Below are 20900 nucleotides of genomic sequence, written 5' to 3' on the forward strand. Positions count from 1 at the left end.
CAAATAAGGATGGACATGTTAACGAGAAAAAAATAAATAGTCCCACAAAGTTTGGACACGATACAGTCCATCCAAGGCAGGCAACCTGATATGTTTTCCAATCCTTGGGACTTTGAAAGGAGACCCTTCACCACCAGCAGCGGCCACTGCCCACATCCTGAAGCTAGATCTGACATTCATCCATTTAGGCACAGAGAAAACACGCTGGTCGAATTAAGAGTCTAAAAAAGGGATGGGGGGAGGCTTACCCCAGCAAGCCAGAGAGGCAGGTGAAGTGGTATCTGAGGTATGGGTATATTCTCACACTGTGGATTAACCGTGGATCGACCGTAGTGGGATGAATCAATGTCTTCAGAGGTATCTATGAGAATATAGTCACTGGAAATAAGGTCACCAAAGATGTTTCAAAGCCCTTTCTGCCAGGTGGCTAAGCTTCCCTCCCCTCCCCTTTAGCTGCATCTCTGTCCTTCAGACATAGGATGGACATAACAATTACCTTCACATAGTTGAGAACGAGACGGTTAGGAAAATAGGAATACTGCCACCACACACAGTCAAGGAGTTCACACAACGGACAGAACACAGCTAGAAATAAAACATGTGCACTCTGCACTTTGAATATTGAATATTATTCATATTGAATAATCCATACCTAATGGCTGAATATTACCACAGGGAACTTGACCATTCCTGTGAAGGGGAATTAAGAGGAGTAAAGTCAGACCCACTCGGTAACAGTGAGATAAGATAAAAACTGTACCAGTCACACCCGTGTGCTCCTGGATTCTTAGCTGGAACCCCTGTGGTCTCCCACACTCCGTTCCTCATCTTTTCTGCCATCAGGTAAAGTTGGGGATCTACAGCAGTGTCGACACTGCTCCACATCATAGTCACCTAAGAGATGACACACATTTTACCCATGGTAGGCTTGCTTGGAGCTCAGCATGATTTAGGAGCTCCCAACTTGATCATGAAGCCGGCACTGAATACCACTTAGGTACATAACGTGGTCCTAAAAACCAAACATCTCCAGTTCACACACAAGCTGCCACGGCCCTGCTCAGTGGGAGCCAACGCTGCACTAAAGATGGCAGGTAGTTTCCCATGCCCTTTCTCGAATGTCAGCCTACAGCAGTGGACGTAAACCAAATTAGCAAAATGGACAGTTTGCCTGAGACATTTATTACAGTTCTGGTATCGATGACAGGCTGAGCCCAAAATATCCGTAATAAAGCACAACACACAAGATCTGGATAAAATGTGTACAGGGAGATGTTTCATTTCTTTGATCAGAAATAAGGCAAGGCCAGAGGTAAAGAAAAAGAGTAAGATACACTAGAGAACGGGGACGGGTCAGCAGGTCTCAGCTACTGGACGGCACCATGAGAGTAGAAGAGATCCAGGAGATGGATGCCCTCAGAGCTCACACTTTGCTCTTGAGGTCAGGATATTTAAATGTCCAAGAGCAGCCATAGAGAAAATGCAGTTATTCAGAAGCCTCAATAGGTCTGTGGGTCAGCACTGGGATTACCCACATGTGCAAAGGCCTGGAGTCCATGCTGGGTTAGGGACCAGCATCTTGGATAAGGAAAGGGCACCTGGACCCGGGGTCCCAACAATCATGACTACAGGCACTGAGGGCTGGGGAAATGGTGGCAAGGTGTTTGCACTGTGTGTGTGTAAATATTTTTATGTTTTAAGAAGTATTTTATGTACATCAATGACATTTACATATAAAATAACACTATATTAGAATGACTTAATAGTTTTAAACAAAAGAAAAATGGGGAAAACATCAGATTGCAAACCCCTCCCCCAGGAACAAAAAGCAGCATACAACACAATCATACGATCTCAAAATTCTCAACATGCATTCTTGTGGGCTTCCTTCCGCTTTCCCACACTCCTGCTACCTCTATTTCCCTCTTATAGTCTCCCAGCCCGAGTTTCTTTTCCTCTTTCCAGTCCCATGTGTCCTTCTGCACACCACCCCCATTCTTCGTCACCAATGATTACCCTCTCCTGTCACCGTTCTAAAGCTTTATTTGCTCTTTACACCTGTTTATGACATATACATATGGTTTCAGTATAGCCAAGATCCACATATGAGAAAGCACATGCAGATCTCATGTTTCTGGGTTAGAATTTTGGCTTCTTTAAAAATATGGAAAAGTTAGCTGGGCGTGGTGGCGCACACCTTTAATCCCAGCACTCAGGAGGCAAAGGCGGGCAGGTTTCTGAGTTCGAGGCCAGCCTCGTCTACAGAGTGAGCTCCAGGACAGTCAGGGCTATGCAGAGAAACCCTGTTCCCCCCCCCCCAAAAAAAAAGAAAGAAAAGAAAAGTTGTGGGAATATATTTTTGTTTTAATCCCATGTGTGGGATACCGGGCTGCTTCAGACTGTCCACAGCAACTGACTATGATTTGCCTCAAGATCTGGCAGCGGTGTGATTTTGCCAGCTGTGGATAGTTTTTGCAAGTGTATGTATGATGTTTGGAATTCTGGAGTCTACTCTTGTGAGGCTATATAAACGCAGGATCCCCGAGAGGGTTGTAGCAGCTGCTGTTCCTCCTGCTGCTTGCTGCTTACTGCAGATATCCTGATGATGGAGATCAAAATGCCTCAAGAACCTCAATGCCCCTAATCATCAGGACGTAGTCTATAGATATCAATGCTCCTTTTCCCTGCAGCCTTCTTTTCCTCCTACCCAGTGTTGTGGGGTTGGAAGGAATAAAGGTGGAGAAGGGTGGTAGAAATAGGGACCCATAAAGTAGTAAAAAGTCTGGTTACAGGGAGCCTCTCTAAATATTATACTTTCCAGCTGGATCCACTTTCTTGCTGATTCGGCAGTTCATTTTTCTTTATTGCTGAATAATATTCCATTGTATATGTGTCATTTCATAATCCATCCGTCTGTCAATAGACCTCCAGACTGGTTCCATCTCCTTGACAAGATGAACATACCAGCAGAAAACACGAATGTCAACAGAATGTCAAAGTGTCTCTGTGGTGGAATGCGGAATCCTCTGGGTACCTGGTCTAGAGGAGTCAAACGGCAGTTCTTTTTGGAGGAACCTCCATACTGGTTTGCTTCCCAGTGGCTGCACTGGTTTGCCCTTCCCGATCAGAGTGGCTGTCCTAAAGAAACCTGACAACAAATGTTGGAGAGGATGCAGGAAAAGCAAACAAACAAAGACCCTTTGGAGCTCTGTAGATTATCAAGACTGGTGTTAAGCTAAATCTCCACACGAGTAAGGAGGTGCCCAGAGGAGATAAGATGGCTGCGGAGGTTGGAAGGAAACTTGTTTTACACCAAGTTCACTTTACCTTGGGAAGCAGAGTTTGGACAAGGCCGAAGCCAGTTTCTATGGCCAAATCTTCCAGACTGTAATCAACACAAAGCAACCCTTGGACTCACCCTGTACCTCAGTGTCCTCGCTTTATTAAAACCAATCCTATACTCCATCCAAGCAGGTCTAACCCACTGAATTGGTTCCCTGGTCCAGAACAGAGGCTGGCTTTGGCTTTCTTAGCAGTGTCTGCCTGAACTTTCTGTCACCTGACTAACCTGATACCATGACACTTGTTTCCAGAAGGCTCAAGATCAGCCATCTTCAAAGGCAGTGTGTACAAAATAATGAATAAAGGTTTAACTTAACACCAACACCTCTCTTTGCCAGATCAATTAGAGGTGTAAATAATTCATGAAGCCCAGTTCTACCAGTCCTTCAGACCAACAAGGGTGAAGGTGAAAATCGCCTTACAGAGAAGCATGGGGTCAACAGTTATATCTGTTTCACATGCATGTTATCAACGAAATAAATATTAACAAGGTGGTATGCAAGATGCCTTTTGTTTGTTGTCTGTTTAGAAAAAAACAAAACAAAGGTCAAATTTTTAATACACAGGATGCCACAATGTACTCATATCAGATTCCTAAATTTCCACAAGGGTCAGAAGTAGTGAGGCAGTAACAAAATGTATGAGGCGTTAGGACACATGACTGCCACTTGGAAGGAAGGAAGGAAGGAAGGAAGGAAGGAAGGAAGGAAGGAAGGAAGGAAGCTTGAAGACTTGATCTACTCACATAGTTTTTAATAAGCTGTCCAAGACACAGTTTTCACTATAAAGAATATATATATATATATATATATATATATATATATATATACACATTCAAACCAATCCTCACATCATGTTAGCACGTTCTAGAGGTATTAGCCAGTCTGCTGTCTCACAGGATGGCCAGCTGTAGCTATTGAGAAGCTGAAGCAGGCTCAGTCTGAACTGAGATGCATCATAAATATGACATGCCCACCATACCTGTAAAACTTAGCACAAAGATGTTTTATATAATATATAAAACATAACATGATGAAACGATATTAATTTGGATATATTAGGCTAAAGCAAACATGGTTATATATCATTTATGTAGATATGTATTATTAAAGATATTACACTATATCATTTACTTTATCACATTTAATGCTTGAGTAAAAGCAAATATGTCGCTAAAATTAATTTATTCCTTTAAACTACACCAAATATTTGGCTTACACGTGAATTAGGATAAAGAGAAGGTTTAACTAACAGTTGGTTTTTAAGTCAGTAGCTCTCACTTTACAGGTAGGTCCTAACAGTTAAAAAGAAGAACAGAGTTTTGTTTTGTTTGTTTCAAATCCCAATCACAATGTCTTCAAACAATACACTACAAATGCACTTGTATAGTGTATTACATTAAGTAGGGTTTGCTAAGAACATGTTCCCCAGCACATGAAAGAAAAAAAATCCAATGAATATAGAGAAACTGGATGTACACAGTCTATAATAATAACTATGCTAATGTTATCAATTTGAAACTATACCTTTAATGCAACACCAATAAACACACCTCAGCCTTGGTTTTTTTTTTTTAGCTTGACTAATGCATTCAAAATTTAGGCGTGCAAATAAACATGAAAACAGAAAAAAAAAACCAACTGTTACAAGAAAGATCAGAAAGAATAAGACAGAAGAACCTGCTTTAATGAAGTTGCTATGAAGGAATTTGATAGTACGTAATAAAACAGACAGAGCAAAATAGAGAAGTGGGGACTGCTTTAGTTTACTGTCTATTGCTGTGATAAACACCATGCCCAAAACAAGCTTGGAGAGGAAGTTGTGTATGTGGCTTCCAGGTTAGAGGTCATCATCAAGAAAAGCTGGGCCAGGAGCTCCAGCAGGGAACTGGAGGCGGGGACCGACCAGAAAAGATGGAGGAGCGCTGCTTGCTGGCTTGCTCTTGATGCTTTTTAATACAACCTAGGATGGCTGCCCAGGGATGGCACCACTCACAGGAGGCTGGTCCCCTCCCACACCAATCATGAATCAAGAAAACGGCCATGGATTTGTCTACTGGCAAATGTGCAGAGGCATTTCTCAACTGAGGTTCTTGCTTCCCCGGTGACTCTAGATCATGTTGACAGAAAATGAACCAGACGGGGATGTAAGGGAGAAAGAAAGAGAGAGGTCAACTCCAGAAAAACTGAGGTGGGTGAAGAACATCTCAAACCACAGTAGGAAAATCGGGCTATCAAATATTAGACTATTATACAGAATGAAGAGAAGACATTTGAGGGGGGAAAAAATCAGATCATGGCCTGACTTCTCACATGAATGTGAAACCCCCAGGATTTAGAAATTCCATCATATAAAATGAAATCTAGAAATACTGGATGAAAAAAAATCTAAGTAAAGACTTGTCATCTTGAAATGAAACATGATATTAAAGGAGAAACTTTAAAGAGAAAAAAAATCTAGAAGATAATACTTCCTGAAAGGTAACTTGTGGGCGAGGGAGCTGGTTCAGTCGATAAAATGCTTGACATGCAAGTATAGGAACTGGAGTTTGACCCTAGAACCCACGAGAACAAGGCCAGGCTGGGTTGGCGGTGCACACATGTAATATGTAGGCAGATCCCTGGAGCTCACTAGCCAGAGACCCTAGCTTCCTTGAAGAGTTCCAGACCATCAGGAGAACCTGTCCCAAAGCAGCAAAGACTGGGTGACTCCTGAAGTATAACATCTGAAATTGCCCTCTGGCCCCCACCTGGACACACACAGCACATTCAAGATTAGCTTGTATAGATGCTAACATGCTACAAAGCTAACACAATCAGGAAAGAGTTCAAATCTTCAACCTACAGGAAGTTCTTAAAGTTCAGCTATTGTGTTTTCTCTGACTTGTAGAATCTAAGGGGAGAAGGTGATTAGGGAGGGATGAAGGAGGCAGGGAGGGGAAGAAGAGAAGGCATTAAGAGGTGGCAAATGGAATCTGTTGACAGACCTTTGCAAACATGAAGATGCCACAACAGAGCTCTTTATTTTGTGTAACTATTATATAAAATAAATGCTGTATAGGAACACAAATAAACAATTCAAAAAACAAATATAACACTAAACTTATCCAAAAACGTACCTGGTAATTAAGTAATGACTAGATTTACAGAGGTAACCTCCTGGGCTGTATACTGATCAGAATAACAAACCAACTAACCAACCCACTGCAGACCAGTGAGAAGAGCCAGGGGCATGGGTGCTTCTGATTATTTCCAATGAATGTCTAAAGTAAAATAATCCTTCCAGCAAATCTGAAAAATGTATCAAAATCATTTAAAACATATACAGATTGGGCCTAGAAATTCCAATTCTAGAGATTTTGCCCAAGGAAATAATTCAAAAAGAACTATAAAGGTCTATAAAGATGCTCATTCAAAAGTTGTTTTACAAAACAAAACACACACACACACACACACACACACACACACACAAATCTAGAGTAGCCTAAATATAAACCCAGAGAAAATTCCTTAGTGAACTGTAGGCTAACCAAAATGCCAAACTCTAATAAAATTAATAGCAGTCCTTGTATTCAACAAATACGGGCCAGAAATGTGGCCATTCTTTCATTGCTTCCGGAACACATCTTCAAGTTTCTTTCATTTCACCATCCTTTAGGTCCCAGCTCCCAAGTAGCTGGCACACAAGGGATACACAACCTGGGCTAGCCAAACAATTATTTGGAATTACTTCATTGGGCAAACACTGCTCCAGTTGCATGTGCTCTCTGGAGGCTGTAGAGTTTATGCATGGTAGATGGTAAACTTAACAGGGCCTTCCTGCGCCGCTAAGAGAAAGGCATCACCTATGGCTCCAGGGAGACTTCTGAGACATGTCTGTCTGGTGTCACTCATGGTCCTGTAATTACACCTAACAAACTGGCTGAGTGGAACTACTGTTTTGGTCCATCAGTGTCCTCCTGTCTAGGGTGATAGGTATATCAGTGAACAAAACATAGACAAAAGTGTAGTAGAAATGATTAAAATCCTGGCCTGGGCTTTCTATCCTGACTTAGGTTATTGAGCTCTTGGATGAAAGACACACACACACACATACACACACACACACACACAGAGCCTTTATATTTACACTATGTCTTAGGCACCACAATAGCTGGGCAGCTGCCTACCCTCCACATTGTTAGAATCTACTTTCCTAATGATAACCCTGAGATGTTATTTACTATTTACAATGTTTCATCTGGGCTGCTCTTACCTCCAATTGGGCAGCCCTCCCTGCAAGGTATTTTATTCCTCAGCTATCTCATGGTGGCCTCTCCTCTCTTCCTTAAAGTTCCCCTTCTTCCTCTCTCCCACCCCAAGCCTGAGAAACCTAAATCCCACCTATGTCTCTTCGGCCCACCTATTAGCTGTTGGCATCTTTATTTACTAACTACAATGACCTGGGGGCAGGGTCATTCTGTGTCTATGTGTGACGTCCCTGCCCTTGGGGAGCTTACTAGCCAGAGGACAAGGACACAGAAAGATCCATTTGTTAGGAAGCCAAGGGCATTCCCCCCCCCCAAAAAAAAATGACATTTATCCTCAGCAGAGGTGTAGACAGCAAGCTCCCCACAGCCTTTCAGGAGTCTCCTCAGCCTGGGCTGTTAACCAGGGACCTGCATCAAGTCTCAGTGCCCGTGGAATGACAGAATGTGCGATGGATTCTATGCTATACATGAGACAACCGAATTCAGGGTGTTGCACTTAGACCTTCAAAGTCGCACTAACAGAAATGACACACAGAGATCGGATCAGCACGCTGACTCCTGGTTATAAACCGGGGACCCCACACCCAGGGTTCTTTCATTCACCCAACTGGCTGGCACGCAGTGGACGCACAGCACAAAGTGGCCAAAGGAACAAGGCCATTTAGTCATGTTTGCTCCAGACAACTGAAAGGGCCTCCTAAAAATTTGTCCTTTACAGGTACTTACCTTGTTCCTTTTGTAATCTTTTAAGTAAATTGAACACGGTATTCTCTATCATCAAAAACATTTTAAATTGCCATTTGCTAAGAGGGAAATGAAAGCTTAGTGGTGTCTAAGCATAGCATGTTTTTCACAGCCACGACTAGCTTAACAATTCTGCATTATAACACTCAACAGAAAATAATAGAAGGCATGGGGCCGTCTGCTCTTTGTTGCTTTAAAGTATATGTCCTCAGTTTTGAGCAGCATGTGATGTTGATTATTTTGGAAACTATGGGCTCTAAAAGTCCTTGCTTCCTTCAAGTAAGAACCTTTGGCAGCCTGGGGCCCCTGGGTATGACTGGGCCTGTTGTTTGCCCAGTAGTCATCTCCCTTTTCTTGTTAGTAACACCACACTGAGTAATGTGCTCAGCTGGAAACCTCCACTCCCTAGCTTCTACTGCAGATGGGAGTGAATGCAAATGAGGCATTGGTCACTGTGTGTCACTTGCAGAAAAATCCTTTATTCCCCTTCCATGGTTTACTTGCACAGAACTCTTAGAAGACAGCTGAGACCCAGCAACCATGCTATGGGCTTGTGTGCAGGCCGGTAAAGCAGAAAAGCCCAGGGAGCCAACATCTCTTGGGACTTGGTGTGGCAGGCGTGGCTGACCTTGACTGGCTACTTCTACACTAGCTTTTGAGAAAGACTATTCTAGGTGAGCAGTGGGTATTTCAGTCTGTGATTAGGACCACTGTGTTCAGACACTGGAATAGCAGGAAAGAAGACTGAAGTATGTAGCCTTCTGTTCTATCTATCTGTGCTCTCTGGATGTAGCCTTCGCTTTTATCTATCTGTGCTCTCTGTATGTAGCCTTCTGTTTTATCCATCTATCCGTGCTTTCTGGAAATGTATCTACAAGTGCTCAGTATTATTTCTGAACTGAAGCTTCCCAAGTTCAATTGTTTCCCTGTACCTAACTTCACTATTTCCAACAATCTTAAAAACATGTCAATTTTCAGTCTCTTTCTTTTTTTAAAGTCTAGTCTAGACCTAGCTAGCCCAGGCTGACCATCAATATACAGCAGTCCTCTGGCTTTATTTAGCCTCTCAAGTGTTTAGATTACAGGTGTGAACAATCACACCCAGCAAACACAATCAACTTGGGTGTGTTATAACTATCAAGTTTGAATTATTCTCTTCTTGTACTGAGCCTCTTTGACTGGTTTGGTAGAGTCCTCTCCACTGTCAGGTTCACGACAGTAAGGAAAAATTCCTCCGAACCAGAGCATCAGTAGGCATGTGGACCCCAGCACACCTGTGTGGGTCCACACCCACAGTTTATTCAGGGTACCACCTAAGAAGCTTCATTTTCAGGCACTGGGATCTCATTTCATAAAGTGAAAATAAAAAAATAAAAAAAATAAAAAAACAACAACAACAAAAGCTATTGATTGAGAACTAACTCTCTCTTCAAAAACAAAGTAGTGTGTGTGTGTGTGTGTGTGTGTGTGTCTGTCTGTCTGTCTGTCTGTCTCCTGCCTTTCACTCTCTATGGAGCTCAACCTTCGTGTACCTGTGATACCCCAGACTCCCCTGCCCTGAGGCGTCTGCCCTGGCTGTCCCTCTACCTGCAACACTCTCTCCCCAGGTCTACAGCAAATTAGGAAGGCGAGCCCACCCAGACTCCTTCATCCTCAGGTCCATTCACCCACTTTCACACATCCGACCTTGGCTGTTTTTCCAATAACTTTTACCAAATAACAAACTCCACAACCTGATGGGTTTTGCTTAGTTCCTTCTTCATTCTGATGTGCACATGCCTAGGTGGGCTCTTACAGGAACTGGACAGATACGGGCTGAGTGCCCATGTAACCGTCTCCAAACTCTCTCTCTGTTCTCGGTCCCCATTTTCTCTGCACTACTCCATGACCCATCAGCCACAGCACCTGACCTGCAGCACCCTTCCCCAGGCTTCTCATCTGACCTAACATGGCTCTTCTGGGGTGCCACTTTGTTACAAGGATTTGGCTCCGCAGTGGCTGTGGAGGGCCGCCAGTGACTGTATATCAGTAGCATGCTCCACTGAGAAATTAGATTAGGCAAAATCTATAACCTTTTCCAAATATTCATCAGCTCTGTATCTGAGTGACTCACTTGGCACTGACAGTGCTCTGATCCAGCAGGACTCCACCTGTCCAAACTTACCCCCTCCTCCTTCCGGGTTTCCCTCAGCCTGGAGCCACATTCCCGAAGTCTCATGTAAGCCCCGCTCATTTTTAACCGTTTCTTTCAAGCCATTATGATTACCTTCACCACTCTCCAGTTCTGAAAGAGATGGCAATGTCCCTCAAGAGGCTGCTATCTGCAGCTAGCCACATAACCTTTGAACCTGTCCTAAGTGTGACTGTTCTAGCACCAGGAGTTCCTAAATCAATATTCACATTTAACACGATCCCTTGTGATCCTCCATACCTGAAGCCGGCACTACAAGTGGGCTCTGCAGTCAGTCCTACCTACTCACTGGCTCATTAATAAGCAAAGACCGAAGTCCTACACTTCCATAGGATGTGTGACACCCACAGCAAGTCCCGTGTTCAATTAACAACCTACCCACTAAGAGGATCTGCTGCCCACTTGGTTGAAGCCTTTTCTTTACACCTTGGTTGTAAACAACTTCCAAGAGCACAGAAGCTGTGCATCGGGCCAATCGAGACTGCGGGAACAGAAATCCACACAAGTGGATTCACAAATGAAGAGGAATGGCTTAACCCTGCATAGACTTCTGAAAAGAAACTAAGGCAGAGGGCCAAAGGTCAGGCCTCCATACTAGACCTCCTCCACTGTGGCTCTTTACCCAGTTCCTGCTGCCTAATTCGGTATTACTTTCAGGGCATACTACAGTCGCTCATTTTCTCTCCCACAAGCCCCTTCAATTCTGCCCCCTTTGGCTTCGATTTCCATTCTCCCTCTAACTTTAAGTTCCCCAGTAGTGATATGGTAGCACGGGGAATTTTTTTTATTATTATTACAAACCCACAAGGTTACAAGCTTGTGACTCGATTAGGGGTTGGCTGCCTTTGAGTCAGGAGTCCATTCTGTTCTAACGGAGGCCAAGGTGAGTGCAGTTTAGAATAAGGCCTTATTTCGCAAGGAAGAACTGTCAAAGGAGATTGTCACCTAGGAGAGGAACCTGTGGAAGGCCAATAACAGGCCACGCCCCCCCAGCCCACAGTCCCAGAGATATTATCAGCTGGCACATATTAAAGTGAAATCAACCAATCCAGAAGAAGGGTCATTCCGGAGGCAGCAGGAGGACCCTGACACCGATGGATACTCAGGGCTGCACAGACTCAATAGCAGCACCGCTTGTTTGTTTTTGTTTTTTGTTTTTTTTTTTTTCTGAGCCCCTGATTCAAGTGTATCACTGAGCTAGCTGTTTCCCTTTGATCAACTCATTGAGCCATCCTGAGCCAGGTCTCCTCAGCCATCCTCCTCCACTTTCAACAGCCAGGAGTGGTGCAAGAGCCCCATAAGGCAACTGTTGTGAAAGTGCTCTGAACAACACAGGAGGTGCCTACCGCAGCCTCTCTACTGTAAATTCTCTCAAAGTGACATGAGCTTTACATTGCCTTTAGGTTTCTTACTCTTCCCTCCCTCCTCCTTAATATATGATCCACTGATTGCTATTATTTAAAAACATCAACCAGCGTGACAAATAATATTTTAACCCCAGTTATCCTCACTTTGTTGCTTCCATCACTCAGACAGTGGTTAGTGCATTCATTCATTTCCCTCGAAATTGAAAAAAAATAAATATGTTTATATACTAAATTCTTAAGATGCAGGTCAGTTTTGATTTCCTTGTCTCTTGCCTACATGTTAGAGCCCAGAATTCCTATTTTTCACATGAGGTCCTTATAGCTCTTACTACTCCCGCCCCCAGAAATCCTATTCTCCTCGCTTCTACTCCACCCCCGCCACCCTGTTACCATCTATCTCACGGTCAAGATGGGGGTAGGGATGAGAATCAGTGACTATAACAAGATAGATTATTTCTCAAAATAGTGCCATTTCACAACGTTGAAGGGCAGTTACTGGAATGGAAAAACAGACAAACGAAAGAAAGAAAATTAAAGGATACGGTTTCTTTTTTTTTGCCCTAGTAAAACCAAGAGATGTTTATTGAAAGCCTGCCACACACCAGACAGGAGGAGAAGGGCTCCTCAATCAGGTGCGCAGCATTTCAGTCTTTGCCAAGCTCCCTAGCCCATAACCCAGGGCATCTGTTGCACACTTCCTACAAGTGGAACCACTCAACAGCTGGCCCTGGGTGGAGCAACAAAAGCAGCATGCACCTTACTCAAGTTCAGTTCAGCCGGCCGAAGTGCAGGCTTCAAGCAAAAAAGAAAAACAAAAATGAAACCTCAAACTAGAGCCCGGTGAGCCACAGGGGGCAGAAGTGCAGAGACGGAAACGCAGCCTGGTATCCACTGAGCACCCAAACCCAATTAAGGCTTTTCCAGCCTAGAGATGCTGGGAACCGTGGATCAAAGAATGGTAACGCCTGGGACGCCTGGGAATGGCAAACCGGCTCTTCGGGAAGCCGTGGTGTGGGGGCAGCACAATGGTGGGCGCTGGAGATAGTAGGTTGGAGGGATCTATTCATGGGCATGGGTAAGCTCATTGGGAACAGGCAGATTGCAAAGACTGCGCTGTTGGCGAAGGAGAGCCGGACGAGGGCTCTGGGAGACAAGGACTGAATAGTCCGCGTTGCGGTGTAAAGGAAACCTTGGGGCTCCCGCCAGCGCATAAATTCCGAGGTTTTTGGATCCTGGAAAGCGTTTGCTAGTGCGCTTAAGGCAGAGCTGGCGGAAGGGTTCACTGGCGATCAGGGGCGACAACCAGACTACTGGGAAAAGGGGAGGGGAGATGGGATGAGACGTCTCTTCCCGGCCACACACACACACGGACCCCAGGCTGCTCGCACCTGCCCCCACGCACTCTGAGCGCACAGCCTCCTGCTGCGGCGGTCACTCACCTTCCGCGCGCGAGCGGATCTCCGACACGGTCCTCCGCATGGTAGGCATCTCGACAGCCCCTGCAGGTGGGTCTCGGGCGGAGACCCTGCACCTGTCACGGCGCCGCGCGGGCGGGAGAGCTGGCTGTGCCGCGCCGAGGGCTCAGCTGCCGCCGGGCCGCGCCTCCCACCCAGGGCAGCGTCGCCACCAGGAGCCGCCTGGGCACTGGACGGGAGGGGGAAGGCGGCAAAGGAGCTGCGTCCGCAGAGCCGCCTAGGTCTCCCCGCAGTGGCAGAGGAGCGGGCTCGAGGGGCGGAGCCGGGGACGGCGCCGGGGGCGGGGTCTGCGGGGCGCGCGCTCACTCGCTGGCCTCCTTGGAGTGGGGCGGGAACAGGGCCGCCAGGCCTCCGGGTCCCGCCCAGTTCGGGCCGTACCATCCGCAAGGAGGGGACGTCGACCTAGCATTCTCGGCTTCTCGGCCCACCTCGGCCTTCCTTAAGGCCAGTACAAGTGTCCCAAGCCTTAATAAATGAGGAAGAGCAGCTTTAGTTTCTGAAAGCTCTGGCATCCCCTCCAGCCACCTTCTGGCTCTACAAGGAGATAGAACCGCCCGTCCTCAGAGCCAGGGTGTTGGGTTCCGTGTGGGCAGCCTGAGTCTAATGCCTCTGAGACTTTGTGGGTGACGTCTCTGCTGGTGTGGGGGACCCTGCGTTCGCCGTCTGAGTGGAATCCTAGCCTATCTCAGCACCCAGCCTGACTCTTGGCCTGAGCTGCACCTGAACCCTCTGTAGTAGCAGGCTGTGAGACCCGAAGCCACGGGAACGGTTCCTCTTCTATGTCGTTTTAAGGCTTCCAGCCACACAACCTGCGTGGGTGTGTGAGCCCGTACTTCCCACCAGTTCGTCCTCTGCAACCTGTTAAGGCTCTGAAATTGCAACCAAACCAACTGTTGACCACGTGGTTAACCAAGCAAAATTCTGCTGTTTGTGGTTTCTGCTCCAGAAAGTTCGATGCAGTAGTTTATCCTCAAAGCCTAGTGGGGCGTCGGTATAAAATCCATAAAGATGTTAATTATAAGTCCTTATGTCCTAGAGACCTGCACGACCTCAGTGCCTTTTATTTTGTGTAGTAAAATCCAATCTAACAAGTCGAAACAAATGCAGTATTTTTAATTTGTTCCCGATTTCGGCCTCGAGATAGGATGAGGGAAGCTTTGTGTCTAGCAAGCTCCTGAGCAGGGTAAGAAAGGAATAAAGGTAAAAGCTACTGGCTTCATGTATTGTTCTTCTGGGCACCTAGTGGAAAGAGCCTGTAGCAAGGCTTTTTATTAGTATTCCTTTGAGATGCAAAAGGGAGAGATGAGTAGAGGGTGAACAGAGAGAGAGAGAGAGAGAGAGAGAGAGAGAGAGAGAGAGAGAGAGAGACTGCAACTCGAGCATAAGGAAAAATAAATAAAATCCGCTAATAGCATCTTCTCTCCATTCGTGATATTTCCTCTACTTCCCGGAAGGTCTTTCACTAATCAGAGTTCTACCTCACTCACTCACACTAATACCCAGGCGGTCAATACATATTTATGAGGAACCCCCTCCACTTGTCTCTTTTTCAGTGGTTGGGATCAGAACAAAGGAAACATATTATTTCCAGTGTGCTTGGAATCTCTCAGGTTAGAGCAGACTCAAACGTAAATGTGTCTGTGCCAGTGATAGCCATAACTTAAAACCGTAGTCTGTTGGAAAAAGAAAAAAAGAAAGAAAGAAAATGAATACAGCCTTATCAAGACTGTCATCGCTGGCGGCTTTTACTCCTCCTAGGCTCCATAATCTCCTGGGGGGGGGGGGAGCAGGCTTCCTCTTGATTGATATAAATGAGTCTGAAACCAAGTGAATGACTAAGGACCGAGGGGGCGGGGAAAATCAGCTTAAAGTAAGCAAACAAATGTAGGGTTAGGAGTGGTTTTCTGATTAAGATTTTACATGAGGTTTTTATGAACCCATCGCTTAGCAAAATGATCTGTTTGATTTATGAACAATCCCTTCTGTAATTGCTATGAGCCTTTCAGTGAGATTCACGTCTGCTTACTATAATAACCATCTAACGAGAGTTCCAATGTTCCCTGTTTTCTATAGTGCCACCTGACATGTGTGCACCAGCCAAGTTGACAACCTAGGTCATTCAGATAGGAAATGAAAACAGTTTCTCATACAGACAACACGGCAAGACGCAGCTCGTGGCTTGCCCCTGGCTCTTTCCCACATGTTCCTGTCACAGAATCCATATTGGCAGGAGTATCATAGCTCCCTCGTTTCTGAAAATCTGCTCCCCCCACGGTTGTTAGAAAGTCATCCATTTTCATGGTTCAGCACTGTAATCGAGGCTGAGAATTGCACTAATCTGCATCAGCTTGGTTTCAGAGTTCAGGGATCTCACCTTCCATTGTGTGAGACAAGCTTCCTGCCAGCCCCTGGCAGGAAACTCTGGTTCTAGCAACATGACCTTGTTACAGAATCTGCAGTTGAATGCAGAAGTCAGCAAGTCATTTTAAAACTTTCAGGTCCTGTGACTATCTTGCCTGCTGACCAGACTAAGAAGGAAGCAGGCTATTTAAGGACAGCCTCCCTAAGGATAACTTTTTTATCATTATGTAGAAAATATACATTTAGTTCACATTAGGGCCTGGACCAGAGTGCTAGGTTTAGAAGGCACTTGGGGGAAAGCTAGCTATCAATGCAAGATGGCTGACATTCCATCCCTGCTAGACAAGAAGCAACAAGTATAGACTTCGGGAGGGGGGAAGATTCTAAGATAAAAGATGGCCAGGATTTTTGAACTTGAATTTGAGTAAAGCTCAAGAATATAGAAATGAATAAGAGACCTGTTGCCCAGTAAGACACTAACTCTACAACAGTCAAACAAAAAGATTGTCTAGACAATGAGATGGTTAAAGTGATAGAACAGAGTATTTAGATAACAAACAGATTTGCCTATAACCAAGCTTTTTGTTGAGAACTTGTGATGTTTGATTAGAGTCCTTTTTGTTGTTGTTGTTTTTGGTGTTTTTTGGGGGACAGGGTTTCTCTGTGTAGCCCTGGCTGTTCTGGAACTCACTCTGTAGACCAGGCTGGCCTCGAACTCAGAAATCCGCCTGCCTCTGCCTTCCGAGTGCTGGGATTAAAGGCGTGCGCCACCACTGCCCGGCTTGATTAGAGAGTCCTAATTATCAATCTAAGTACACCATGGGCCTTCTAAATTAGGTTAGGAACTACAGCTGTGCCCATCCTAGTTGTCTTTATGGTAGTGTCCCCTGGACTTCCCTTCTTGTTACCAGTTGCATTGTGCTCCCTGATAATGAATGCTTGTCACCTTCTCAGGAACTGCCCCAGAAGAGCAAAGGGAAAACTCTTCCCTTAATTCTTCTTTTAACTGGAATTGCTTGTGTTATTGAGTAACTGCAGAAAACCAGAGTGATACAAACATACCCACTCTGTTCTACTACTCTAGAAAAAAAAAAAAAAGAATTGGAATGTGCTGGGTAGTTTCATGTCACCTTGACCCAAGCTAAAGCCATCTGAGAGGAGGGGAGCTCAATTAAGAAAATGCCTCCATAAGATCAGGCTGTAGGCAGGCCTAGAAGGCATTTTCTTAATTAGTGATGAATGGGGGAGGGCCCAGCCCATTGTGGGTGGTGCCATCCCTGGGATGGTGGTCCTGGATTCTATAAGAAAGCAGCCGAGAAAGCAGGGCATGGACCCCATAGAACTTGACTGGCACAAGGAATCAGCTGTATTTAAACTTCGACATCAGGGATGAGACTGTGTCCTCCTAAATGGGTTAACAAGACAGTGTTGTTGTGGGAGTGGGAGAAGTAAGTTGACCCTCTTGTGTGCTCTCATATGCCCTTGACACTCTGCTGTGTAGTCACAGAACAGAGGGCTTTCATTAGATGTCATTGCCTTAGTGCTAGATTTCCCAACCACTGAAGATGTAAGAAACTATTCTCTGAGCTTCATTAATCACCCAGTCGAGGGTCTTCTGTTACAGCTGTGGATAATGGACTTTCAGAACAGTAAACATCATTAAAAAAAGGAAGAAAGAAAACCGGTACAGGGGTATGTCATTGCTGGGTCTAAGAACTTGCCATGCCCAGACATTACAGAACAGTCTTTATAGCAGATGATGTAATAAAACTGAACCATTGCATCGTACCATATGCTCAAACTCATTCTAAATGGATGCAGGCCCAAGTATAAAAGTTACAACAACTATAAAACTCTTACAAAAGAAAAAGAAATGGGAATGTGCTGGGTAATTTTATGTCACCTTGACCCAAGCTAAAGCCATCTGGGAGGAAGGAATCTGAATTAAGAAAAGGCCTCCATAAGATCAGGCTGTAGTCAGGCCTAGAAGACATTTTCTTAGTGATTGACAGTGGAGGGCCCAGCCTATTGTGGGTGGTGACATCCCTTGGATGGTGAGCAAGCCAGTAAACAGCACCCCTCTGTGGCTTCAGCATTAGCTCTTGCCTTCAGGTTCCTGTCCTGACTTTAATGATGAATGGTGATACTACAGAAGTGGAAGCAAAATGAACCCTTTCCTCCCCAACTTGCTTTTTTGGTCGTGGTGTTTCCTTGCAGCCAAAGAGACCCTAAGATGGAGTCCTTCTTGTGAGCATATTTCTGGAAATTAAGTTCTTTGGTGTGAACAGCAAAAGCATGGACAACAAAAGAAAAATGAGTCATCAGGAAGCATCAAGAACCTTCTTATGCTACAGAGGACAGCTTAAAGAAAGCAGAAAAAAATAACCCAGATAATGGCTTTGAGAAATCATATACCTGATAAGCGATATATGCCTCAAATACATAAAGAACCATTGCAATCAAATAAAAAAAATGAATAACCTAAGTTTAAAGTTATCAAACAGTAATTTTGCTAAAGAATGTATCCAAATGGCAACAGGCTCCCAAAAAGATGCCCAACATCATTATTCCGCTGAGAAAATGCTAATGAAAGCCAGAAAATTTTGTACTCACCAGAATGGGTGTAATAAGCAAGACAGATGATAGCAAGGTGAGATACTCGAATGGTGGTGGCTGAAATTTAAATGTCACCGTTGTTTGGAAAGCAGTCAGGTAAATTCTTAAATGCTTAAACATGAAGTTACAAGGCAGTGATTACACCGCATGCACCCCAGGAAAATAAGAGCACGGGTCTGTGGATAATCGTCGCATGTATGTTCATATCAACAGGACTTATCACTTCCAAATGTAGTAACAACCCAGGCTATCCAGTTGATAGGTAAATAAAATGTCATCTGTCCTAGGGTGGAATTCCAGTGTGCAATCAGAGGGAAAGAAGCACAGACATCTGTCACAGCACAGATGACTTCAAGAGCATCCTTCTTGAAGCGAGTGGCAGGCCCAGAGGGTCACAAATGACAGGATTCCACTTTCAAATGTCCAAACTGCAGAGGCATGAAGATGGTGTACTAAAAAATAGTAACGTCAAAATTAAGTGGCCAAATTTTAAATACAAACTAATTACAGTCAAAAGCTCTAAATCTTCTGTCACGGATTAATCTTGCCACTTGTTACTCACTGTGATTAAAAACCTTACTTCTCCCTCGAGCTCATGACGTGTTTCTTATGTCTGTATCAACGCTCTCTTCACAAGCGCCGGTGAGATTTTAATCCAGCCTGCCAACGTGCTTCTTTGTGAGCAGGCACATCTATTGCCACTGGAATGGTCCACAGCACCAGACTCCAGCTTCTCAGCCTTCCATTGGACCCAGGCCAGCAACTTTAGGAAGGTTCCAGGCCTTTGTGTTCAGAAATGGTATTGTATCTAGTTCTGAGGCTCTCAGCAACCTACACTGAGAACCTACTGAGTTCTCCAGTACAGGTGTCCATTGTGGGGCTGTCTAGCTTCTGATAGTGTAGGCCAGTCTAACATACATACACACACACACACACACAGATACACCACCCACACTACACCACACCCACCACACCCACTGCACCCACCACACCCCTATTTCTCTAGGGAATTGCCTAATACAGTGGGCTTTCATATTTGTGAATGTATAGCATATACTTTATTTATATTGCATGTTGGGGCTTTTCTTTTCGAAACAGAAATGTTTGATATGCAAAAGGAGAAACCAACCATGAAGAGAAATATGATCATAATCTATTTTCTTGGTGTTGGCCAGGAAAAAAAAATAATATTGGAAGGGAAAAGGAACTCTTAAGAAAAACCTTTTCTTCTTGCCATGTCACACTAAGTGCCATTTCTTGAAGGAAAATCTTCAGTGACAAGGTTAAAAAACATTAAGGGGCAAGGGAGTCTTAGAATTTCCATTAAAGATTAATTAAGCAGCGACAAAAATGAGATAAACATGATTATCTGGTTTAATTTTATAACCCCATACCTTTCACTTTGGAAAGAATGCCAGACCTAAAGACAGTGCTCCAACGAAACGGCAGGAGCCATAGCTTTCACACCTGAAATCTTTGCCAGTTGTGTTTGGGTTTCTGGGATGACACATCCCTTTGCTCGGAGGTTCATAATTTATTGCAATGTTTAATAGATTTATTGGAAAATCATAATGTTATTTTCTTCTAACCTTAAAAATCCTCAAGAAGAACACTAGCTGGAAAGAGGGACCATTTGTCATTGTAGGTTGCTGTCAACTGTGAACTCCAGGGAAATTCACCAAGTTGAGACGAGTTGATACTTGATCCAGAATTAAATGAAGGTGTTTGCTCCAAAGAAAAGAAGCTAGAGGGATGGGCAACAGTTTAAAGAGATGGCATAAAGAGGGTTCATGAAGACATGAAGTTAGAAGTGCCGTAAGTAATTGAAGCAATAAGACCTGGTGTCACAGGTGGGAAGAGAGCCCACTCCTCTGTATAGACATGTCCCGGGGTTGTGTGCCCATTGCCAAAGGCAGCCTTTCCCTGTCTCTCCTCTGTGTGGATTATGTGTCAAGTTTAAACTTTAAAAGACTGACCTTGCTCAGTAACATTGGAACATTCTTGTTCTGTTTCTAAATCCACAGATTCCCACTGCAGCCTGTGCTTTGGCTAAGAAGCACACATCTTCTGATAGAGGCTGTTGGCTGGAAAAACAAACAAAATAAAACAAAAAAACAAATCCCAACAAAACCAAAACCAAACAAAACCAAAAAAAAAAAAAAAAGAACAAACCACCCTCAGTTATCCAGGCTTTCGGCTAATTTTATGTCTAGTTGGAACCCTTCTGGCTTCTTCTGGTTTGTTATTGATCTGAAAGTGACTGTGCCAGAGGTTAAAGGAGGCCTGTAGGTTGATGAACACTGGAGATACAGCTCAGTGGCAGAGGGCTTGCTGAGCATGCACATAAGATGCTGGGTTTGAATTCAGTGTTGAAAGGAAGGGAAGGAGGGAGGGAGGAAAAGAAAAGGGAGGGAGGGAGGAAGGAAGGAAGGAAGGAAGGAAGGAAGGAAGGAAGGAAGGAAGGAAGGAAAAGAAAGGAAGGAAAAGAAAGGAAGGAAAAGAAAGGAAGGAAAAGAAAGGAAGGAAAAGAAAGGAAGGAAAAGAAAGGAAGGAAA

At 44.5% G+C, this 20900-nt stretch overlaps 1 protein-coding gene and 1 long non-coding RNA gene across 5 annotated transcripts in view; one reads left to right on the forward strand and one right to left on the reverse strand.

Annotated features, from left to right (window-relative positions):
- Atp8a1 (ATPase phospholipid transporting 8A1) overlaps positions 1-13597 on the reverse strand; it is a 226668-nt gene extending 213071 nt beyond the window's left edge. For all 4 annotated transcript variants that reach the window (XM_021211312.2, XM_021211313.2, XM_029545002.1 and 1 more), the window contains exon 1: positions 13333-13597. In XM_021211312.2, coding sequence (XP_021066971.1) covers positions 13333-13381 — 49 coding nt within the window. In that variant the 5' untranslated portion in view covers positions 13382-13597. The remainder of the gene's footprint in view (positions 1-13332) is intronic.
- LOC110331000 overlaps positions 13307-20900 on the forward strand; it is a 57138-nt gene continuing 49544 nt past the window's right edge. The window contains exon 1 of the long non-coding RNA XR_002380979.1: positions 13307-13398. This is a non-coding gene — a long non-coding RNA (uncharacterized LOC110331000). The remainder of the gene's footprint in view (positions 13399-20900) is intronic.

Source organism: Mus pahari, chromosome 13 (genome assembly GCF_900095145.1).
Source record: "Mus pahari chromosome 13, PAHARI_EIJ_v1.1, whole genome shotgun sequence".
NCBI lineage: Eukaryota > Metazoa > Chordata > Mammalia > Rodentia > Muridae > Mus > Mus pahari.